Genomic DNA, 24828 nt, shown 5'->3' with positions numbered 1-24828 from the left:
AAATTCTTTCTGCACTGATAATACAAATGAATGGATTACTGGAATACTCTGTGACAAATTAATTCATAACCACTTGCAAGAGGCTCGGCCAAGATTTGAGATTGTAAAGTGTGAGTGGTGAATAATTTCAGAAACATACCACTTGTTGTGTCTATCATCATGATCCCAAAATGAAGCCTTTTGTTTGCTCCAAGCACATACCTTCACATATGATCATTTCCAGATCTTTCTTATCTTCATAAATGCCACTATCATTTCCGTATTTGTCCAAGTCACGGAGCTCAAAGTCATCTTTGACTTCTGTCTTTTTCTCACACTTCACATCCCATTTAAAGTTTTATCAGCTCAACCATTAAAATATATCTTGGCTCAAATAATTTTCTTTTAGCACATCTATCATTTCCATTCCAGTCTAAGGCATCATCATTTTTTTCTCTAGAGGACTTTATCATCCTCTTAATGTTCTCTGTGCTTTTGGTTTTGGCCCTCTCAGTCCATTCTCCAGACAGCAACCAAGTGAATTTATAACCCTGAAATTAGGTCACCCTATCTCTGGTGAGAGCCCTCCAGCAATGTCTCATTGTGCACACACTGAAATCTATCCCAGAATATGGCCTGTAAGACTGTTCATGGTCTGGCCCTGTATCTTTGCAATCTACCGCCATCTCCTTGAGGACCACTGTCCCTCTCGCTTTTCCTTGAACACTCCAGATCTGCCCTTTGCTCTTGGCCTTCTGAACTTGCTGCTCATTCTGCTGAGAACGCTCCTCACCCAACGTCTTTGCTTGGTTCAATCATTCACACAGATCTTTGTCCCAGTATGAGCTCTTCAGATAAGCGCATACTCTCTAGCCTCTCACTGTCCTTGCTTCACTTACTTTTTCTTCATAGTACTTACTACTACTTGACATTATTTTATACATTAATTTAGTGTTTTAATTGTATATCCCTCACTCAAATTCAATGTCCATAGGGGCAGGTACTTGTTTTGTTCACCCTTGTATTCTCAGCCACTGGCACAGAGTAGGCACTCAACAGATACTTTCTGAAAGAATCAATACATTCTAGTAATTTTAACTGGGATAAAAATTTTCCTAAAAGAATTTTTTTGAAAAAAAGTAAAGCACAGAAAAGGATCAAGGGTATATTGGTAATTAAATGAGCAATACTTATAAAAGTGCTTTTTAAAGGCAAAATATTGTACAAATATTATTTTTAAGAGATTTGCCAAGATATCAAAATATTTTGACAAAGTGAAGAAGAAGATTTTGGTAGAAAAACCAATTTGTAAATTGTTCACATTTTATCTCATTATAGTCATAAAAGAAAAGCAGGAGTTCCTAGATGCCTTTATTCTTCCATTTTGATGATATAGCTAGTTTTTAGAAGATTTCCTCAGAGGCCTAGAAATGTAATTCTAAAAATATATTTTAATAGTTTTCTATTCAGCATCCCTAAATATGACTGCATAGGATACTACACTTACAAGACATGAGTGACAAAGAATAAATTAAAAGGATATCTATTTCCCCCAACGTAGCGAAGGAGACATCTTAGAATAGGTACAGCTAAAAGTAAACTCTGCAGGGAATCAAACTCAGTTAGAAATGACAAGAGGCCAGGTTATGAAATGCTAGAATGAATCACTGTGTCACAACCTTTGGTTGATGGTCAGAGGCGATAGGGAAGACTGCATTTTTCTTAGCATAGAGAGGACTCAAGTTTTTAACATTCACAAATGGCACCCAGAGACGTTTTCTATTTCTATGTAAAGCAAACACAGAGCCCTCATCCTGCTAAAACCTACTAAAAGATAACCCAAAATAAGTGAGCCAGCATTGGTAATAGAATTAGCCTAAATAAATGTATAATTTACAACGTGATTTGGGGGTGATTTTATCGAATTTCTGAACCACTGCTTCACTTTGCAGTGACTTCTGAAGAAATCGAACATGCATAATATATGACCTGACAAATGAACAAGTAAACTACTTTATTCCAGCCTTTTCATTTGTCAACAGCATCCAAGCAATAATGGCTTTCTGTCCACTGTTTTAATAATGTATGTATTGATTACTTCCATCTAAATCTTAACCAGAAAATCTCAGGAAGCTTTGAAGGTGTCCTTAATGGTCTCTAGGGAAGGGATTACAGAGCTTTTTAAACTGAAAGATGAAAACCTAATGACAAACAATTTCATTAGTAAAAATGCAAATAAAAAAGTCATTACCTACAGTGTTCTTATAATCAAGACCTAATCTCTCCATTTGGATTTGGGGTAAGAAAAAGGGAATTAAATAAGCTCATGGTTTATTGTAGTTCTCCTTAGAAATTTCCCAGTATGATTTGCTCTTTTAAGACTCTCTCTAGGTTAATCACGGAAGTAGACAAGTAATAAATATCACTTTAGTGATTGCTCAAGTAAAACAAAGGAAGTCAGTTTTAAAAATATATCTGGACCAGAATAATACGCACTAATTGAAAACGAGTCAGTCTAGTGAGGCAAGTAATGAGGAATTGTAAAAGCCAGGATAATATATTCAAAAGATATAAAAATTGGTCAGTTTATATTTGCTAAGGCACATTTGAGCTTTAATTATTTATAACACTTCACCGCATATGGAGCATAATTTTATTAATTAGTCTTGAGAGCCATTCAGTTGTAGTTGTGATGCTGCCCAGCTGGTTTGGGGAATGTAGATCCATTCCCATGGGTGTGAAAATTGCTTTGAGGAGTGAGACTGCACTTCCTGCCTCCTTGTGCAGATTATCTTGGGATTTTACCTACAGGAAAACCAGATACCACTCTATCATGGCAAATGAGATGCACTACAAATTTTTACTTTAAGAAAATAGGGCAAGACATGATATTTTGCTATAAAATTTTGTCATTAATCTGAAAGCATGATATAAAGAAAGTGTAAATTATGTTTTGAAACATCTTGGTTTACACAAAATTATAATTTCAACTACTGACATTCTAATGGTATATGTGTTCCCATAAAAAGCAACAAGCAAAAGTATTAACAACTTAAAACAGAGAGTAAGCAGATGATTAAAAATGACACCGCAAATACAAGGGGAATAAATTTATGATTACAAGTCGTCCATATTGATACCAAGAATTCTATACATAAACCATAGAGTGAAAGAACTCATAAGGAACCAGAATTTGTAATTCTGGAAACATAACAAATAAACAAGTCTAATAAAAGTGAAGTATAAAATCTGTCAGTAATGAAATGTTTTATTTTGTTTTGTTTGTTTTGTTTTGTATTGTTTTGTTTTGTTTTGAGATAGGGTCTCACTGTATAGTTCAGGCTGACCTTGAAATTTTTATGTAGCCCAGACAGGCCTTGAACTCACAGTGATCCTCCTACCTCAGCCTCTAGAGTGCTGGGATTATAAGCATATGCCACCACACCCAGACTAATGATGAGATTTTGATGGGAATTTATACTGATTGTATTTCCTTTCCTTCTTCCTGACTTTAAAGTGAGGTGTAGTGGAGTGTGCCTGTAATTCCAGCACCATAGGATGCTGAGGCAGGGATCACAAATTTAAACCAGTCAGGGCAAGTTAGTGTCTTAGTGAGACTGTCACCAAAAAAACAAAAACAAAAAAACCTCTGGGGATGTAGCTCAGCGTGAAGGCCCTAGGTTCATTCCCCAGTACAAATCAACAACAATCATAACAAACTGACTTCAGAAGATCCAATTGAAAGGCCCAGTTTGAAGGATTTTCATTTATTTTCATTTTCATTTTCACCACATGCAACAAGTCTACCAATAAGCAGAGAGCCCTGGCAGTACAGCTCTGAGAGGGCTACTGTATAATGTGAGAACACTGAATGAAGCAGAGCACTAAACTGTTTTCTCATCAACACCCGGGAGTAATGGTGTTCCTTGAGGAAGGGGAATGTTTTGTGAAGAGGGTGTTTCTTAAAGGTACCAAGAGAAGCTCATGAAAACTGGAACAAACTACAAGTAAAGCCCATGTGCATCCAAAAAACTCTGCACAAGTTACAAAAGGATGTTTAGCTGGGCATGAACAGAAACATCCTGGAAGGAAGGAAGGAACGTCACTCTCTATTCTTTCTTTCCCTGCCCCTGTTCTTTCTTGGTAGAGTAAGGAAGAATGCAAAGTTGTTAGTAGTTCATCAGCTTTTTTTCTCCCCTCCTTCCGTGATTATATTTTCCTCTATCTATTCAGGGTCTATCCTGAATAGATAGGCACTTTGCAGAGTGGTAAGTATAAAAATGGCACCCCCTACAAACTTCCAGAAGCACATGATTTACCGAGGGTGATTGACAATAGTCAAATAATTACACATTTCTATGATGCCAAAGAATAACTCACAGGAGAAAAAGTTGACAGGGTCAAGCCAGTGTATTAAAAGGTCAAATGGGAGTGTCAGAGAAGAGCTTGCATAATGTCCGAGCTAAGATATGAGGATTACTAGATGTCACCGTGGACCCGGTGAGCAGATAGGTGTGGTTAGAAAGGATTTCAGAAAGAGGACCTGTATGTTTAAAGCCTCACATGAGAGGTACGCAAACAACAACAACAACGACCAAAAATCCACAAAATTCAGCATGGCTGTGGTTCCATGAGCAAGGGGAAGAGCAGTAAGAAAGGTGAAGGTTGGGGCCAGACCAACTGGATAATTTTATTGCCCTTGCTGAGGTTTTGGTCTCTTTCCAAGACATTGAGAAACCACTGAACATTATAACAATGGGTACTGACATTAGTTAATGTATATTTTACATACTTATATTTTTACACACATTACTCAGTGAAATGTAAAGAGTATAGCTTTTGGTGGCAAGAATAGATGCTACAAGGTTAAGAGGTTTTTGTAATTATGTTGATGACAACACTAGACAGAGCTAAGGAATACTTTGGAGGCAGTTGACCTTCAGATGTGTTGGCAACGCAAGGTTGGGAATGGGTCACCCTGGAAAGATACCGTACCAATCTGCTGTGGTATTTTCTGGATAGGGAATGATATTTAGATTCCCCATGTTGTGAGGTTTTGTAGATGGAAGCAACAAAAAGTTCCAAGAAGCAAAGGAGTTTAGAGCATTGGAAAACAGTTATTAAAATGTCTGATGACAGAACTTAAATTGTATTTGGAGGATGGTGAAAATGGAGGAGTCGTGGAACTAGTATATAAAATACAGAATTACCAGAGGGCTCAAAATCCTGTTAGGATTTTGGTAACAGATAGGTATCTGAGCGAGCACAGGACCAAGTGGGGATTAATGAACATAGCTCTGGTACAAGTTATCCTCCACTCCAGTGTCCCCACCTCCCTGAGTCACGTTACATTTGTGAGACTGCTGAGTGAAGACTGAGACGAGTACTGACAAATGCTGTACTGCTCTTTATCTATTAGCAAGCTACCAAAGACAATAATCAGGGCTAGGAAAGCTGGCCTTCTAACAAAGTATGAGCTGAAAGGGACGGAGGCTGATATTTTGACCAATTTTCTCATCTTTCAGTTGCTGAACAAAGCAGGAATTACAATTTAAATCATGGAGGAAAATGAGTAGAATCTGTCTCTTGACTCCTAGTGTACTTTCCCAGTACACTAATTTGCTTTAATTTCTCAAACTAGAATAAAATTATACCTTTTTGTAGAAAGCCAGTCTCATTTTATGACATCATATAGTGCATTCTATTTAAAATGTCCATTCTTCTGAGTCTGTGCTCTTCTACAAATATACTAGTGTTTGACTATTTATTGAAAGCTCAGACATTGAAAATGTACAGTACTACTAAATTATATCTCACTACAAAAGCTAACTTAATAGTCTGATTTATATAAAGGAAAATGGCTAATGGAGACACTGGCAGTTTTCCTGGCATTCTATTGTAAAGATCTCGGGGTCTTCTTTCATGTCCTCTTTCCTTTTATATAATAGTCTATACCCTCTTCTCTGAAATAATATAAACCCTTGACCTCTTTTTAAAATGCCACCTTTGGCTGTGTCTCCATAGAGATCTTGCTTTTAATTGATTGATCAACATACAAAAGCAGTACCATTTCATCGAGTTTTTGTTACTTGGTAGTAATTGATTTGGTTTGCTATTCATTTTTGTTTGTGTATCTTTTATTTTCATTTCAAAACCACTTATCAGTGTCCACTATTCAGCAGATACTTTGTGAGGCTGGAGGGTCTTAGAAATGAGCAAGGCCACATCCCTGCCTTTCCTACTCAGACCAGAGAAGATAGAAATGTAACTAAAAACCAGGAAAATGAAACAACTGGTCACTGCTGGAGGACACTACTGAACAAATTGTTATTCTGCAAATAGTTACACAGAAACATTTATCTTGCCTATCCTATATGAATGCGACACAGGCTACTCAAATACTGGATGAGTGGGAAAAAAATTTATAGACATACTCCATATAGTCAATGAATAGGGAATGACAGAAATAGAAATTATTACATTGCACCCTCTAGCCATTGATCATTAATAGTTTCTAAAATCACACACAAGAAAGAGAAACAAGGCATTATGTACCTTCTAATGATAGAATGCATGAACAAATATAAAGTAATCTTACAAAAAAAGACCACAAACAAACCTGAATATGATCAAACCTGTAGAATTGTGCTATTCAGTAGCCAATAATCACACCTGGCTACTGAGCATGTGGAATATAACTAGGTTTAACGGAGATGTGCATTTTTATACTGACTGCATGCTGAAGTGACAGTAAAAGTTGTATTATAGTTATATAAAAATATAACCATTAGAGGAAACTAGGTAAAATGTACAGGGAAAATTGGTGCGATTTTTATAACTTACTGTACATCTATAATTATTTCAAAGTAAAAGTAAAGGGAGGAGTTTAAAAAATAAATTAACTAAATGAAATGTGCAGAGCTCATTTAAATTCTTATTTAAAATAAACCCAGAAAATGTTTAAACATTATGACATGTATAAGAGAAATAAAAACTTGAAAACTTACTGGATATTTGATATAATGCAATTACTGATATTTTTAAATATTGTGACAGCACTGTGGTTATCTTTTCAAGACGATCCCTGAAATATTTATGAACAAAATGACATATGCTTAAGATTTGGTTCAAAATAATAGAGAAACCAGTGGAGGTCCTGAAGAAATAAGAATAGGCATGAATTGATGATTGTTGATGTCTTAATGAGTTACAGAGTGTTTATTACAGCAGTCTACTTTTATAAGTGTTCAGTGTTCTCCACAATAAGAGGGTTTAAAAAATACTCCAAATAGATGGGCAATTTCTTAAAGGGTATTACTAATGAAGATGTTTTTCACATTTAAGATATAATGGTGTTGGTTATTTATAATTGACTTTTGGCTGAGGGGAGTAAAAAAATTTCTATTCAACTTAATTTCAAACAAACCTAATTTAAAAGGGGTCACTTAACGCTTAGTATGTGCAAGCCACTAGGGTTAAAAATGTCCTACCCTGTGTACATCATTCTGCTTCTGAACTGCTGGAAAATCGCCTCCAATAGGTGCCTGGCGGCTTAATTCGTCATCTTTCAGTTGTAGCCACACAAGAAGCTCCTGAAGAGAGAGGTGCAGACGCTTCCACTGGTCAGAGCTGGCTTCCAAATGGGACCTGAAAAATAATAGAGGCTCACTATGTCAGTACATCTAAAATTGTAATTGATGATTCTAGTTCCATTTCATTGGTTATTTCCAAAATATATCAACCTATTGTGGAGCACACAGCAGCCTCCACTAGATGTCTGGCTACCTGCTTTTGAAACCTGGATAAGGGATATGGAGGGTATCTGAACAGCAACTTCGAGGAAAGCTAGTGTTCATCTGCATGTTTATCCCCACATGCAGAATTTCGAGCTTTTAGCATGCCATATATATTGGAATCTAGATGCTTTCTCATCCTATTGCAGTCGGTGATTCTAATATTTCTGGTACAAAAAAATAAAACTGAACCCCATGACTAATAAAAAACTCTCAGTATTCATGTAACTCATGCTAATGCTGGAATTCTTTCTGCTTTGAGAAATGGAAAAGTCTCTCTGTACATTTTGACTTTGCCATTTCTACACCCAAGGCAGCCTTTTCCATAGTCTCCTTCCGTCTGGCGTCTGTCCTTTTGTGCTCCTCTTCCCATCTGCTTCTCCATTTCCTTTGCCCTTCTTTATTCCGGCGCACCTGGGATTTGTTTTCACCAACTTCCAACATTTTCTGCTTTGTTTCCTTTGTGTAGAACTTACTGAGACAACAACTCACGTGGAAGAGTAAAATCAGACATTGGTCTGAAAGCTTTCCCCAAACATGAATAATTTAGGCAGGAGACTGAGCACTTTAACATCAACTGTATTTAGAATGTGTTAATCTTTAGAAACCATTTAAGAATATACAAATGAATGATCTGTGCCAGAAAATCCACATTTCACTTGAGGAGGAGAAGCTAAATTAATAAAATAAATCACCATCCTGAAAACAAAGCCGGAATGCCGATGTTAGGAAAGCTTTATCCTCAGGTAAATCTGGAATTATGTTGCATTGCTTACATTGGCAAGTACTAATTAATTCATAAAAATTAATGCTGCCTATAACATAAATATAATAAAGTTTCTAACGCTGCAAAGATTGAAATACAATACTAAGCAGCCAGGTAGAGCAACATTTCCCTCGGCCATTTGGTGACTTAGCCTGACATTTCAAATACAATTTTCCTTCTGGCCTTCACAGAATTATCAAAGAGTTCCAATTACTGAAATTAAATTGGTCTATATTTTCGGAGGGATAATCTGATGACGTATAAAAATCTTTAAATGTGCAAATACAATAACCCACAAACTTAAATTCAAGGAATTTATACCAAGAAAGTAACTGAAAAAGCATAGAAAGAGACACGCAGAAAATCAGTATTTATAGGCTCATTTGTGATTGCTATAATGGAGAAACAATTTTTAAACTTCAGTACTAGGGAAAAACAATGGAATCCTATGCAATGTTCAATACGATGACCTAGGCAAATATTTATGGGTATGGAAAAGAACACCATGTCAGTTGCTAGGTGAGAAAGCAAGCTCTAAAAAATGAATACAATCTATTTTTCTATTTTCCTAAGCTATTTGTGCGTGTGTGTGTATTTCGTGTGCACATGCTTGACTATGCATGAAAAAAATTCGAGAATGACAACCAAGTTATCCCTCAGACATGGGCTACAGGTAATTTATTTCTTTGTCTTTATACTTCTCCAAATCATCAGAATTTCTTTTTTTGTTTGTTTTTTTTTTGTTTTTTTCTCCAGTACCAGGAACCAAACTCACGACCTTGCGCTTGCCAGGCAGGCGCTTTTGCCGCTGAGCTAAATCCCCAGCCCCCATCAGAATTTCTATAATGAACAATATAAACATATTCAGAGAAGAAAGCATTTCTGTCAATTAAGAGAAATTAAATTGTTCCAATATCCTAAGGGTATTAATATTTAATAAATGAATCATGCATAAATACCATAAATGCAATGAATTAAAATATAATAGCGCATGCAGAGTGCACACAGTGTGGAGATCAGTTCTTTCATGTTTCTGTTCCTTCTCTTTTAGTTATCACTTTTCCATGAGAATTCCCTATGCAAGATTTTAGTTGTTTAATGGCATGTAGTGTATACCAGCTACAAGGATTCCCCAGGGTGGCTGGAATATGCAGCTTGGTCCCCTCGAGGGTAAAAGAGGCTGTCAAGCAGGACATTCTAAAAGTTAGGCAGAGAGAGGCACAGTCCCAACAAGAAAAACAGCCAATGGCCAGAGAGACACTGATTAAATAAATATTTACCCGGTGGTTTTAAATTCCAGTGAAGCATTGAGCTATAGGCAGAAGAAAAGGCAAGCGAGAAAATAAAGATGCCTAATGCTCGGCTTGCCTCTGCCTTGTAGAGGAAACAAAATCTCCCTGCGGTTAGAGGTCCTAGGGAGGATTTGCTGAAGGGCAGGCTGCCCATGGTGAGACCTTGAGCTGCTGTTTCGTTTATACAAGGAAGTGCTACAACCCCAGTTGTAGCTTAGATAGTGCTATCTAATTATTAGTGTGTCAGTGAACCCCCTTACATCTCCAAAGAGAGAAAAAACAACTTTGAGACCTAGGGAATTCAGCTCTAAAGGATCCAAGAGTAACTTAATAGCATGAGTGAGGCAGAGTGTTGGAACTCAGGGACAGAGGACAGTCAAGAGTTAACTGAGAAGCAGCAGCAGAAGGATCAGGAACCACAAGACAGGAAAAGCTCTCAAGTATGTGGGTGAGGGGCCATTTGCTAAGGTGTGGAGTTAGACAAAATTTTAGAATGTTTGGTCACTTTACCTGAGGAAGGACTGAAGAAGTACAGACAGATAGAAAAGAGACAACGGATTTAAAAATCGCACTTTTATAAAAAATTACAGCTTTGGGCCACAAAAGTTACTCAAGCCCAGTTCAAACTTTTTTTCTCTCAAGAAGCAATGTAAGCCTGGGCAATTCTCTTTTACTTGCAAGTGGATTCAGCCCTTCCCTTTTTAACTTGCAAATGGTCCTCTTTCACCTGTGAACAGACTGCCTTTTTTCACTTGTAAAATAGGTTTTCCCCCAGGAAAGGACCACACCAAGACTATAGTTGACAAATTCTATAGATTTCTACTGCCAGAAACACATAACATTCCTAGCTCCAAACTGTAGTGCACTTCTCTCTTCTACTGAGGACCTACACTTGATTCCTTTGAGTACGTACTTCAAACTTCTGCCCAGTAAATCCCTTTCTGTCTCTTACTGATGTGTCCTGAAAGTTCTTTTTCTGTGACAAGAGTCAGCGAACCTACAAACCTGTTCTATGGGTAGAATGTCATCTTTAGAAACCTCTTAGGCCGCTGCAGGGTGACACTAACTATATATAAAAATGACTATTGTCCTTACTTTTTCCTCACACACTGAAGGAAAGATGTTACATGAGAACAAATTCTTAAGTGAAGGACAAACGACAGTAGGATAAGGGCAGAAGATAAAGTCCGTCAGTGGTTCCTGATTGAAAACAATGCATAGAAAGGTATTTAATCTAAATTTGCAGTTCTCAAACTTCAGTGTGTGAGTAACTTTTGAATAGCTTATTTAAAAAACCAGACTCCTTGGTCACACTTCTAGAATTTCAGCACTTTTTAACAAATATCTTTATTTTTAACAAGAACCTTCACAGTTCTGCACATTATCACCAGTCCTCACTCTTTGAGAAAGAATTTCTTAATATTTTTGATATGCCCTGAATGTTTCTTGTTGGTCTCTACAGAGCAAAGATGGTATTTGTGTGTGACAGCATTTTGAAGCTGTAAATGTAATGAAGCACTGTGAACTCAGAAAATATTTTCTTTGACCACGGTAAGCTTGTGAAGTATCTTCAAGACATTTTTAATGCATGTGTTGGAAACAGCTGTCCTACTTTTACTTTCATGAAAATACACCAAATATTTCTAAATGATTAATGTATGTTTGTGTTTGGAATCTCTCTTCCTGAAAATGATTCTCTGTGTTTGCAAGGGATCATTTTGTTTTAGTTTCAGTTTTGATTTCTTGGTGTATCAGAGGTTGTTAGGGTTGGGAGGAACTTTTGAAATGACAGGTCAAGCATTTTGTTTGCAATCGTGGCTACCAAGGTACAAAGGTATAAAGACAATTGCAGAAGCACATAACTTAAGTGGTCATATTTACATGGGATAAATGAAAATTACAAGCCATTCTAAGATGAGGAAATCCAGCCTTCTGGGTTTTAAGCAATTTTTCTGGATCTCTGAAGAAAGCAGCACCTTGTTATTGTCAAGTATACTGTATTTCCCTTACCTACTCAACAGAAAAGAAAAGAGGTGGTTTGAAGGGGCATGCGTAACTTCTATCCATTTTCTATTAATCTTTATTAGTGAAGACAAGAGCTCAGGGGCTACTAGCTGTTAACAAGGCAAGGTCTCATCTTTAAAAAGCAGATGACTTGCACAATTTGTAAGGTTTAGGTAAAATTCAGAACCTTTAGGGGTGTTGGGTTGTATTGCTTGGTCTTTAAAGAACTCTTCAGAGACAGAACTTTAAGAGTTATAGATGCTGATAAAGTGATTGTTATTTCTCTAGATACAGATATTTCAAGTGTGATTTGGTTGATGCCTAGTTTGACTTCCTTAATAAAATCTTACCCTGAAAGACATGTATTCTTAAAGCAAAATGTGTTATATTGAATTCATTTTTCACTTTGACTTTCTTTATAAAACTAATGCTACATCCCTGTATATCTTCAGTGCCCTTGTGTACCCAAACAGCACTTAAACGTACCGAGAGAATGGTATTAATGCACAAATAATAAAGAACTAGAGAAATAAGCTGGGAGGTATGGGACTCTAAATAAAGAGAGAAAATTCAGCTCAAGAAGTAAACATTTTTTTTCTCCTTGAAAAGAGAGGCCTTGAACTCCAACTACCAAACATAATTAACATTCCAAGAGTGAGAAACAAGGTCAGAGATACGCAGTGTCCAAGTTGCATTTTATTTCCCCTCAAATGTAGAAAGACTATCGGTTTTTGCCCTTTCTCTGTTCTCCACTATAGGAAAAAAAAAAATACAAACCTAAGAATTCTAACTTTTAAAATCAAGTCCTCCCTAGAAGCTGTACTACCCCTCTGGGCTATATAATGTTGGTGGATTGGCCTGCCAAATTAATGTTGGAATAGTTTTTGCTTTGTTTTGTTTTGTTTTATTTGAAACAGGGGTTCACTTTGCAGTTCAGGCTAGCCTTAAACTCATTATGTAGCCTAGACTGGCCTCAAACTCATGGCAACCCTTCTGCATCAGCCTCCAAAGTGTTATAATGCTGGGATTAGAGGTGTGTGCCACAAAACCCAACTTTAATGTTGGAAATTTTATATAATACTTCAAAGTTTTATGCCAAATATAAAAATCTCAAAACTGTAAGCTTGGCTGAAATTACGTTGACACATGATTCTCAAAATTCATAGTGTATACAATAATGTGGAAAAAATCTAGTAATGGACTAACTTAGAATTTTCATAAATATTGCTTACATTAATAATTTTAGCTTATTAGCTATGAAATTATTAATATTTTAAGATAATATATAAGATCTTGGATATGGAATATTTTAGAATGAGAAATACTTTCTTTCTTTCTTTCTTTTTTGAGATAGAGTCTCACTATGTAGTGCAGGCTGGCCTGCAACTCACTTATGTAACACAGGCTGGGCTCGAACTCATGGTAATGCTCCTGTCTCAGCCTCCTGACTGTTGGGATTACAGATGTGTGTTACCATGCCCAGCTGAGAAATACTTTCTTTGACTAATCGCCATCCTGACTTTGGTTAGTGTCATTAATAACTGTTGTATATCTAGCAGTAAAAGTTTTTCACTTTTTTTCCCACTTAAAATAGTTAATCTTTTGTTTCATTTAATACTTAAGTATCACTGACTACTTTTCCAGCTACCTCACAGATGAAAGATGATTTGATAATGTGAATGAGAAGGACGGATATTTTTCTTGGTCTAAATGATGAGACAGCATGACACAATTTCAATGAAAGCATTACTGTTTCTTGAAGACATAGTACGTTCTTTTTCTTATGCTCTATCTTTTAAATTAATCTGTTCCATTTAAATATAAGAAAATCAAGGTAGAAAATTCAATAATTTGGTCTGGTTCATAAAGTATGATTGGAGAATTAATGAAACTGTCGAAAGGCAAGGGGACTTGGAAGAGGCCGTGTGCATTTTTAATCAAGCTTCTTCATTTCAGTGATGCAAAGTATTGAAGTCATGAAGCAGTTAAGTGACTTGTTTAGGATTATATGCTAGGTGCTAGCAGAGCCAAAAGAGAGACTGATTTGCCCAATGGCTGGCTGAGACTCTTTTTTTGACTTCACTGACTTGTTTAGTGTTTGGAATTTTTAGTTCATCTAAATATACATACTGGTTCTGGGGATCGAACCTTTATACTGAGGTACTTCCCAAGCCTGAAGCTCCCATTTTTTATTTTGAGACAGAGTCTCCCTGAGTCATTAAATTTCCCAAGTTGGACTTGAACTTGCTATCCTTCTTCCTCATACTCCCAGAGTTTATATGTGTGTGTGTGTGTTTGTGCGTGCGTGTGCATGTGTGTGTAGAACATGTGGTTAGAACTCAGGGCCTCCTGCATGCGAGGTAAGTGCTCTACCACTGAGCTACATGCCCAGCCCCATAAGCATAAATTAGAATAGTACTAGGAAGCCCTGGTGAAGGAACACAGAAGGAAATTTTCATTAAGGAATGGAGTCAAAATTGTGAGGCTGAGAAGAGAGATGGTGTTATGAGGGTGAGAACTAGCATATACACACATTTATATGGAAGAGTCAGGAAATTGCTGGGAAGCAAGGATAGGGTTAGAAGGCAGAATGCATGTGACAGAAAATCCATGCTGAGGAGAAGGTAGGAAGTTGCTTGGTGAGAAAGAAAGTTGGGCAGAGGACGAACAGAGAGGGAAAGGAGTTTGGAGGGGCTTATTAGGCAGAGGTGGTAGAAAGTAGAGTCCACTAAATTCTAGTAAGAAAGTATAGCTTCACAAGTGCAGTGATTTTTGGTCTATTTTGTTCACTATTCTATCTTCAGTTTCTAGAAAAGTGCCTGTTACATAGCAGGCACTCATTCGAATTTTTGGTAGTGGAAGTAAACCAAGAGCCTCACACATGCTGGGCAAGTGCTTTGTGCCTGAGCTACATGCTCAGCGTATTTATTTTATTTTTGAGACAGGGTTTTACTGTTTCCCAGGCTGGGCTTGAATTTATGACCTTCCTGCCTCAGCCTCCCAAGTAGCTGGGATTATAGGTGTATACCACCACGCCTGGCCTAAATATTTGTTGAGTAAATCAATAACTTATTGAATGAGTGAGATATTGGCATAACAAAACTGAATCTCTTGAACAAGACTGATAGAAACAATGTAGAATATTATTGTAAAATTAATTTTTTAATATTTTGAAATATATAAATGGTTACAGAACACATCATACAGCAGTGAACTGACTGTAATTCTTTAGTATTATTTGTTCCAATTTAGACAAACAAACTTGTGTTTCCAGGGTATCCTTGGAGCTATTCTATTAATTGTCGTAACTTTTCACAATAGAATAACCCCGCCAGAGTTACTGATGAGATTCACAATGTAGGCTTATTAGTGCCACTAATGATTCTGTACCTAACTTCTCCTGGCATTCATCCATCCTGTTTCATAATCATCCCAAATTACCACCTCTACTGTGCTGTCTCAGTGGAACCCTGCCATTCAATATGGATTGAGTGATACTCTTATTTGAATCAAGTGTCACTAAATTGCTTTGATGTGAAGAATTACGTCTTTTCGTTTGTATAAGTGAGTGCTTATAACACATCCTGTATTATCAGAATGGCCTATTTAAGAGCCAAAACCATTGATTGGAATATTTACCTTCTAGAATTTGCAGTGCCTTAGATAAGCTAAGGTAACTGTTTTCTACTTGATTCATGACAGCAAGAATTAAACTGCAGTAGCTGGCATATGGGAAATTGCTGAGAATGAAGAGCCCATATTTTGGCTGACATGCTGTTTGCCGCTTTCAATTCTCCTTTTATTTCATCAAGTTCACATGAAGGAGAGAAAAGGCACTGAGTGATGTTTGAACAGTTATAGCACCTGTCTTTTTCTCTCCTGCAAAAAAGAATAACTTTCTTTTCTTTACCTACCAATATCTTTTCCATCTCACACGTTTCATTCCCTTTTAATGACAGATGTTATGAAAATGGCCTTTGTCTTACACACTGTGACCTCTCTTAAGAGTTTAAGCTGTAGAAAGCTAAGGAAGCCTCCTTATCTTTTTTTTTTTTTTTTGGTTTTTCTCCGGTACCGGGAACCGAACTCACGACCTTGCGCATGCCAGGCAGGCGCTTTTGCCGCTGAGCTAAATCCCCAGCCCCAAGCCTCCTTATCTTTAAAGAAGCCCTCAGCTATTGTTGCTCCCAACTCATCACCAATGCACTGATTAAAAAAATGTCATGGACAAAACCCAAGTATCTAGGAAACAGGGGTGCAAACGGGGGCGGGCAGAGAAACCTCCTTATAAATAAAAAGAAATCATTTTCTACTCCTAGAAATCTACTTCTCTGTTTCATCCTTTCCATTATTATGTATTTATTTGTAAAAGTTTCCTCCTTTCTTTACACTCTGTGGAATAAAATGATGATTAAAAGCTCAGATACCGGAGTCAGATTCCCTATTTATATCTTGGATCTGCCCCTTGCTAACTAAGTGACCTGGGAAAAGTTATTCAATGTCTCTCTGCCATACTTTCTTCAAATGTAAAGGGACAATAATAATGGAATTTAACTCTTAAGTTTGCTGAGCGCATGAAATGGGTCAAAAAATATAAAGTGCTTATGGTATTGTATGGTATGTACAAATACCATAAATGTGTTCGCTGCTGTAAATATTATTTCATGTCAGATTTTTAGAGGCATACTTTCATTTATTTATTTATTTTCCTGTACCGGGGATCGAACTCACAACCTTGCGCTTGCCGGGCAGGCGCTGTACCACTGAGCTAAATCCCCAGCCCCTAGAGGTATACTTTTAAATTTATAAAAATCTCAGTTTTCTTCTCTTTATATGAGTAGATATGTTATTTGCTAAAAATTTGGACAATTTAGGAAAATCATAACAAAGAAAAGGTATCTCCTCTCCGTAGTCTTGCTACCTAAAGGTAGTAACCGCTTTCATTACTTAGTGCATCCCGCATAGCTATTATGAAGTTCATCTGTCCTTCTCTACCTCTTTCCACGACCACTCCTTTTATAAACACACATAAAAGCACAAAATATTTTTAGAAAAAGCCGTGGATTAGGAAAAGCAATCCATTAGAGGCAGGAAGGCTGGCCCTCCCTGCACTTTGAGAGCCTTTAGGTAATAGTATTTCACAGACCAGCTCTGCTCTTTGGTCCCTCCGTGAATCTATCCCAGCAGAATGGGAGTTGCAAGATTATGGAGATGCATCTGATAACTCCTCAAAATGAAGTTAAAGCACAGAATGGGGCAAAGGAGAAAGTAGGTGAGTGTAGGACAACTAAAAGCTTAGTCTACTTATAGAGGATGTATTCATACAATCTAAGAGAAATCAGAAGAGAAAAAGTTGCTGTACCCTCCACTTAGCTGCTGGAGCTATGGAGAAAGCTTCTCTAAACCGCTAATGGTAATGTGTTTTGGCTTTTAAAGAATGCCCTTTCGTATGCATTTAGAGCAACGCCAAAGAAAGAATTCCATAGTAAGCATCTGTTAATTTTATCACTTTTATACAACCTGTGATAAGCCAAAAGAGAACTATGAAATTAGGATAGCTGTGCTCCTCATTTAAATTCACTCTAATGTCTCAATATGCATCTCTCCTGTGCTTATAAAACATCACCACTTTAATCGAACCTGAACCCTCAAGTATCAACTCCATACCAGGCAAATGAATGATTCATTTATTCAAAATAAAATGAATCATTCTGAAATTGGGTGATTTACATAAATATATGAGATATTAGCTGCTTGTGATGGAAAATGAGGGAAAAATTCATTTCTGGCTTTTTTGCTCCAATCTTTTCTTACCTAATATTGAGAGACTTTTTCCGGAGTTCACTCCACTTGAAGTTCATGTTATCCAAACGTCTCTGTAACACGGCCGCTTCCTCTGAACCTTCCAGGGATCTTAGGATTTTTTGGCCATTTTCATCCAGGTTGTGATAGACATCCGTGTGGGCTTCGATTTCTCCTTGGAGGTCCTATGGGACAGCAAGAGGAAGAACACACACAGAATTACTGAACCAAGGAAACCAGCTGTCAATGTGAATTTGGAGAGCTACAAAAAATAATGATTCAAAAGACATTTTAAACAGGCCAACTAATAAGAAGATAAACCTCGAATCACTTTTTGGTGGAATTTATTGTCTCTTCCTGTTACTATGTCGATTGAAAATGAATATCTTATTAAGTATAGTAAATTTGTTCCTTGTCATTATTAGTGTCAAAGTGATATATTTACAACTTTACAAATTTCATAATATTTTAATATATGGATAAAATGTATTGTTTTCTGAAATAAAATTATATACCTGGTGCCAATTACTTCATTACAGTATGAGTCAAGCCATATTTTCCACATACATAATAATCTATAGTATTGACTTTGACCATAAAAGCACAGAGAGATGAATAAACAAAGTTATCCTCGGTCGACTTCACCAGCACATTAATGGACGCTATCACAGGAGAGAATCTTCTTGACAGCACACATTAAGTTGACCTTGGTGTTACAGAATCGTTCATATATTACAACGTCACACATATATTAGTAAGAGTTCCTATTTAAAAACCATCATATTTTTAGGCTTGACAAGTGGAAAGACCACAGGACCTTGGTTAGAATTATGACAAGAGGTATGCATTCAACTTCATTTGGATAGACACAGATCATGAAAATTATCAGAGTAGAAGAATCTGACCTTTACATGGTATGTCTTCCTGTGTAACATTTTCAGCTTGAACCGGGGACTACAGCATTGATCCTGTTGCATAGCAATCCTGAGAAAGCCCAGAAACTGAAAGAGCCCTGCTTTAAAATGCCAACTTTGCTTACATTCTGTTGACAGAATGAGTTTCGGAGCACAGGCCTTACCAGTCAATAATAATAAACGGCCACTTTGTACTCCTCGCTAAACGGTAGCCCGGCGTGTGGACGTGGGCGGGACCTCAAAGGAAGGAGGCCTGGAATATGCAACAGACAGTTTATATTAAACAGCCAACTTTTCTTATCATTTTGCCATTACAAGCCAGAGACATTATAAATTCATTTTATATATGTGTCTCCCTCCTTGTTTCCAGCAGAACAGTCAAAGCCAAAGGAACATTCCTTAGAGAGCTGCCGGGTACCAGCATTCCTTTCTGCCTACACAATGAATGGAGGCTTTGTGCATTATCTGACTTGCTCGGAGAGATTTGTATGCTTCTGTTCAACAAGTTTAAAAATTCATTCTGAAGCTCTGAACAATTGGATTCATCTTTGTAACTAGAAAAGTTTTCCTTTTTTTTCTCTGTTGCTCGCTCCTTTTAAAATTGAATTAAATTACTCCGCTAAAGTAAGGGGGGAAATGGCAGCAATCACACGTTAGATATTCTGAAAAAGTGTCTCATGTTTCCAGTCACAGCGTCTTCTGATGCAGAAGTCTGAATTCTGCAGAAGTGAGGGAGATGGGCAATGAATGTCTCCTGTCACTCTTTTTGGCAGTCAAAGTACTCATGGTGGACTCTGAAAGAGAGTTCTGTCTCATTTTCCTTGATGGAAATCTGGAAGGGGAGCATGGATAGGAGGACCACATCAGAAACTGAAAAGGGAAACACTAAAACAGACTGAGAAACTTCTATCTTTATCCCATCAAAACCAGGCTTGTTCTGGAAAGATAGTCAGATTTTGACACTAGTATTTGCGTCAGAAAACTAGTACTCAGCTTCTTGCAGAATGAAGTTTGATCAAATATGCATCCGTTTTATATTTTTTTCCTACAGGAAATGATATGACTTGCCTAATTTGCATTTTTTCAGCAAAAGAGGAAAGTGAGTTAATTTATCTAAACAGTTCTGGACAGAAAGGAGATTGAAATTCCAGATACTTTCTTCAACTTGTCTCTTACTTTAACTTTCTTGTTGTACTTGATTTGTACACTACCTAAATTTTCTCCTCACAGTAAGCAATTAGGGGATTATAGCCAAAAGTTTCATTGTTCAAGGAAAACAAGTTTATCTCTTTCTTTTCCTTCCTTTTTTTTTTTTTCTTTGTTTGAAGTTCTGGAGATTGAATTCAGGGCCTCATGCATGCTAGGGCAAATGCTCTATCAATGAGTTGCACCTCCCAGCCCCAGGGAAATAAAGCAATTTGACTAATAGGATCAACATCCTACATTATAGGCATATTAATGATAGTACATTTGAATTTTTATATCCCACGCTAATAGCAGACACCCAGTCCTCATCATTAGTTCCCTCAGATTATGTATAACATGAAGTCATCAACAATGTTTTTGTAAGAGTTCTTCCCAAGCATAAATAAGATGTGAATTCATGAATTTGCTAATTTTCATCTTTACCATGCGCATGTATATGACACCGCATATAAACATTTTTCTTGTATCATGAACAAAGAAATGGATATAGAATTCATAAATAAATATTTGTTTAGGACTGAGTATTTGTCCAGTCTTAACGTAATGGAAATATGGGAAATATAAGAGGGATGCAAGGGACAGTTCAGTCTTTTTTCCCCTAAAATCAAGGGTGTACTTTTTATTTAATTCATTTACATTACCACTTAAATATTAATGAGAATTTCCTGCCTATATACTGGGAAAAAAAAACTTCTTTCAGAAATGCAAAAATGACTGAAGAAAAGTGTTAGAGAAAATGTTAGCATTGGCAGGAAGGTAGAGATTATGCCAGTACCAGTTTTCTAGGTTGTGATACTGGTTCACAGAAACAAATGCCAGATGTAGAGTAAAGCGCTTTACAGAATGCTAGAAATGTACCACCCTACATACTCATGCCCCTGGTTCTGTGAAGTACATCACATTTTCTCTGCTTTGTAGATGAGAGGTTCGGAGAAGTTTTACTGCCTTACTAGTCAGTGTTAGAATTGGGAAATGGGTCCTGTTCTGACTGCAGAAAATCTCAAGCTGTCTCCCCAATCCATTTGCTATGGAGCACGGGATATAAAAGACATTTCCTGAAGCTAAACAATGATGCTACTAAGAGAGAACAATCAACTGTTGAGGGAGAAGCACACTGAAGGGAAGCAAGATTGATTTCTGATAAACCATTTACCACATGGATTGATTTGTTCTGAGTGAAAAATGCAATCCTGACTACGCTTTTCACTTCTCATTTTGCAACCAGGCATCCAGGGCCTCCTGGAAACAGAAGCATGTTTGCACTGAAAAGGTCTCCCTACTACAAAATATCTCTGATGCCAGCACAGAAATGCTCCCAACCGTGATTCATCCCTTTGTCTACAAGAGCCAAGGGAACAAGGAGCCACACCAAGTAATGAAACCTGATGCATCAGTATTAACAAAATCCCATCACATGCCTTGGTTAGCAGGCTGGTGGAGAATCTGTGAAGTTGCAGGACTCGGGTATGTTGCCCCAAAAAGGAGGCAAGTACTGGTGAGGGATACAAGGCTCTCTTTCAAAGGCTGGCATCCTGTGGTGGGTGGAGAGTGTGCAGCAAAAACATGCAGCCTGAGTCTTAGGTGGGGAGGAGATAGGGACATGGCAGGTAGGAAAGAATATGCATTTGCATAAAAATGCCATGAGGACTAAACCTTAGACTTAAAGACCACGGAAAAGCAGGAAATCAGTGTGGAGAATCAAGTAGCAGTCTCAGAGGGGAGCAAATATGGACAGAGTCATTTTCTTAGAATGTTTAGATATAGCTTTATTTAATTTTCAAGCCTTATTTACTGTAGTCATTATACACTCTAATTTTTTTCTAAAAATTGTATTTTTTAGGAGGATCAATAACTAATGAATGGGGAAAGAAGATATATTTGTTACATAAACAACAAAAACAGCAGAAGTAGCCAGGACTGCAAGAGCAATAGTATGTAAGATTTACTATACACAAAACACTGTCAAAAGACCTACATGTGCATTAGATCTTTTAACCCTTCCAATAACCCCTAGAACAAACATCATTATTATCTTCATGTTCCATATGAGAGTGAAATTACAGAGAGCTTAAGAAAGAAAATGTTCAGGGTCACACAGTTAATAAACAATGCTCCTAGACTTAGACCAAGACAGTTGAACTCTAGGGCTGTGCTCTAGAGTTCATTACCTCTGTGTTTTAGTTTTAGTTTGTTCATTTTTTTCTTATTACTTACACTCCCACTTAAATTTTAGCTAATCTAGCATTGCCAGAAGATAATGAAAAGGAACACCATTTTTAGTAGTCTAAGTAATTTTATGGACTTAACATGGAGACTATCAAAACAGACCCGAGGCATTGGACAGAGATGCATTTATTACAACAAGAAGGAACATAAAAATAATTGAGAAAATGGGTAAAAATGGAAAAATAACATGTGCTTCTCTCTGGAAAAAGAAATATGTAGCCAAAAAAACTCTGTACAATTACAGAGCAAATGTGTATGGTGAGTACAAAAAAACTTCAGACATGAGACAGGAAGAATGCTCACAGTGCAGCAGTTTTAGGAGGACCTTTACAAATCCAATACTCCCTTCTTCCTCGACACGGTAACCTATTCCTCTATCAAGTCCCCTTTGTCAGCCTTCCTGGGAAAACTCATGGCAAAGTACAATTTTATTCAACCGTTTATTGCCAGGTTCCAGTCTCCCTATCCTCTTTCCCTTATTAGCTGCTTAACTTTGCCAACTCTCCAATCTCTCTGACTACACTAACTATGAAATACTGATGCCTACCTGCTGGGTAGTTTTGGACATTATATGGACAAATTTTTATAAAATACTTTGAGCAGCAATCAGAACACAAATCTTTAATAAACAACAGCTAATATAAAGCTTGCTCTTATAAGAGAGTCCATATGGAAATCACATGATTGTAATGGAGACCTCATGAAGTCATGGGACTTGGCTTGGGTCTTGAGGTGCATGAAATTGAGACAGGTGGAGAGAAGCAGATAATCCAGGGAGGAAGAATAGCATATGCATGACGTAAAGGAAAGATGGGCACGGCTTGTGACTAGCAATAACAAATTGTCTTACTTGACTGGAATGGACAATGAGTTAGAGAGAAATAGGTACGATGCAGTCAAGTCCCTTAAGCTAAGTAGGACAAGAGCCATTTAGGAAGCTACTGAGAATACAAGTTTATTTAGAAAAAGGACAAATATAAGATACTCTCTCATTCAACAAGTAGAATGATCCATAGAGTTCATAAGTAGTAAACAAATGGAGAAGAACATGCAACGTCACAAAATTTTTACTAGAAGAAAAAGGAGATCGTACTAGTTAATTCTGTTTCCTTGTTTTTATCTATCTATTAAAAAATTTTTTTTTGAGACTGGGGCTTGCTATGTAGTTCTAGCTAGCCTAGAACTCACTTTGTAGCCCAGGCTGGCCTCAAAATAATAGTGATCTTCCTGCCTCAGCCTCCCTAGAGCTTGGATTATAGGCATGTTACACCACCCCTGGAACTTTTTATTTATCCAAATCAATGGATGTGATACCATCCCAAAACATCATGGATAAGAGAATTCACATATTTTCTGAGTATGTGGAATTCTTTGTTCTTAAAAAGAACTCAGTAAATTAATATAGCCATTACGAAAAATAGTAGGGAGGTTCTTCAAAAAACTAAACATAGAACAGCCATATGATCCAGAAATCTCACTTATGGGTATCTGTCCCAAGGAAATGAAGTCAGTGTGCTCAACAAATATCTGTACTCCAATATTTGTCACACATTATTCATGATAGCCAAGATATGGAAGCAGTATGTTTCTATCATTAAATGAATGGATAGAGAAAATATGGCATATACTGTATTTACAATGAATGCAATTTAGCTGTAGAAGAGGAAAAACCAATCATTTTTGACAACATGAATGAGTTTGGAAGACACTATGCTAAATGAAAACTCAGATGCAGAAAGACAAGCATCACGTGATCTCACTTAATGGTGGAATCTAAAAAGGTTGAACTCATGGAAGTAGTGAGGAGAACGGTGGTTACCAGGGGCAGAGGGAAGGGTGTGGGTGGGGAAAGTGGAAATATTGATCAAAGGGTCCAAAGCTTCAATTAGACAGGAATATGCTGTAGTGATCTCTTGCACAGAACCATGACTATGATAAATAATGAATTGTAAATTTTTAAATTGCTAAAAGATTCTAAAAGGATAGACTTTAAATGTTTTGACCAAAAACTGACAAGCATGTAAGGTGATTGATTTGTTAATTAGCCTGATTCACTCATTCCATATTATAACCACAAATTAAAGCATCACACTGTACTCAACATATATACACAATTATTTGTCAATTTAAAATAAATCATCAAATGAACAAAAACTTCTCTATTTTGAATATAACTGAGAAGTGAGAAAACAACAAATTAAATAAAGAGTGACAACAGATAAAAATAAGCGGCCAAACTCCCAAAAAATTTCATTATAAACACACCATCTCTAATCTTTTCTGAAAGCAGTTAGTATATGAATAATTATAAGAACATTAGTTACTTCTTATAAATAATTTTAACCTAACTTAAAGAAGCTTAATAGGAAAAAAGAGTGATGATCTGATTTCCAAGAATGTATTTATTTATTTATTTATTTATTTATTTATTATTTTTTTTTTTTTGGTTTTTCTCCGGTACCGGGAACTGAACTCACGACCTTGCGCTTGCCAGGCAGGCGCTTTTGCCGCTGAGCTAAATCCCCAGCCCCTCCAAGAATGTATTTATAAGATCAGAAACAGGAAATCCAAGACAGGAAGGAAGCTCTCCTTATGCAGCAAGTTGAGAGTAGCAAGAAGTGATATCTGCCAAGGAATCAGAAAGGCATGGAAGCAGCTTTGGGCATTCGGGTCCCACAGTGTGGAAACTAAAAGCCCTCCGTGTATCAGTGGTATGTGGAGGTGTTACCTAGCTTCATAGAAAAGCAAAATAATTAATGTTAATGAGTGCACCAGAGAAGAAAGATATTTACATTCAATACACTCTTTGTAAGCGAAAGCAGTGTATGTGAAATGCTTTAAGTGAC

General features: G+C 36.9%; 1 protein-coding gene across 2 annotated transcripts in view; it reads right to left on the bottom strand.

Moving 5' to 3' along the window:
• Dmd (dystrophin) overlaps positions 1–24828 on the bottom strand; it is a 2013932-nt gene that overhangs the window by 350428 nt on the left and 1638676 nt on the right. The window contains exons 1-3 of one of the 2 annotated variants that reach the window (XM_005410485.2): positions 18542–18596; positions 17649–17821; positions 7470–7626 (exon numbers count right to left, since the gene is read on the bottom strand). In XM_005410485.2, the coding sequence (XP_005410542.2) occupies positions 7470–7626; positions 17649–17821; positions 18542–18571 (360 nt within the window). In that variant the 5' untranslated portion in view covers positions 18572–18596. Of the gene's footprint in view, positions 1–7469; positions 7627–17648; positions 17822–18541; positions 18597–24828 lie in introns of those variants that run through there. The other variant, XM_013507710.1, reaches the window with a different exon arrangement.

This window comes from Chinchilla lanigera, unplaced genomic scaffold (genome assembly GCF_000276665.1).
Source record: "Chinchilla lanigera isolate Chin_1 unplaced genomic scaffold, ChiLan1.0 scaffold00134, whole genome shotgun sequence".
Taxonomy (NCBI): Eukaryota; Metazoa; Chordata; class Mammalia; order Rodentia; family Chinchillidae; genus Chinchilla; species Chinchilla lanigera.
Note: the sequence above shows the minus strand (reverse complement) of the source record. Positions and strands in the feature narration are given on the sequence as shown.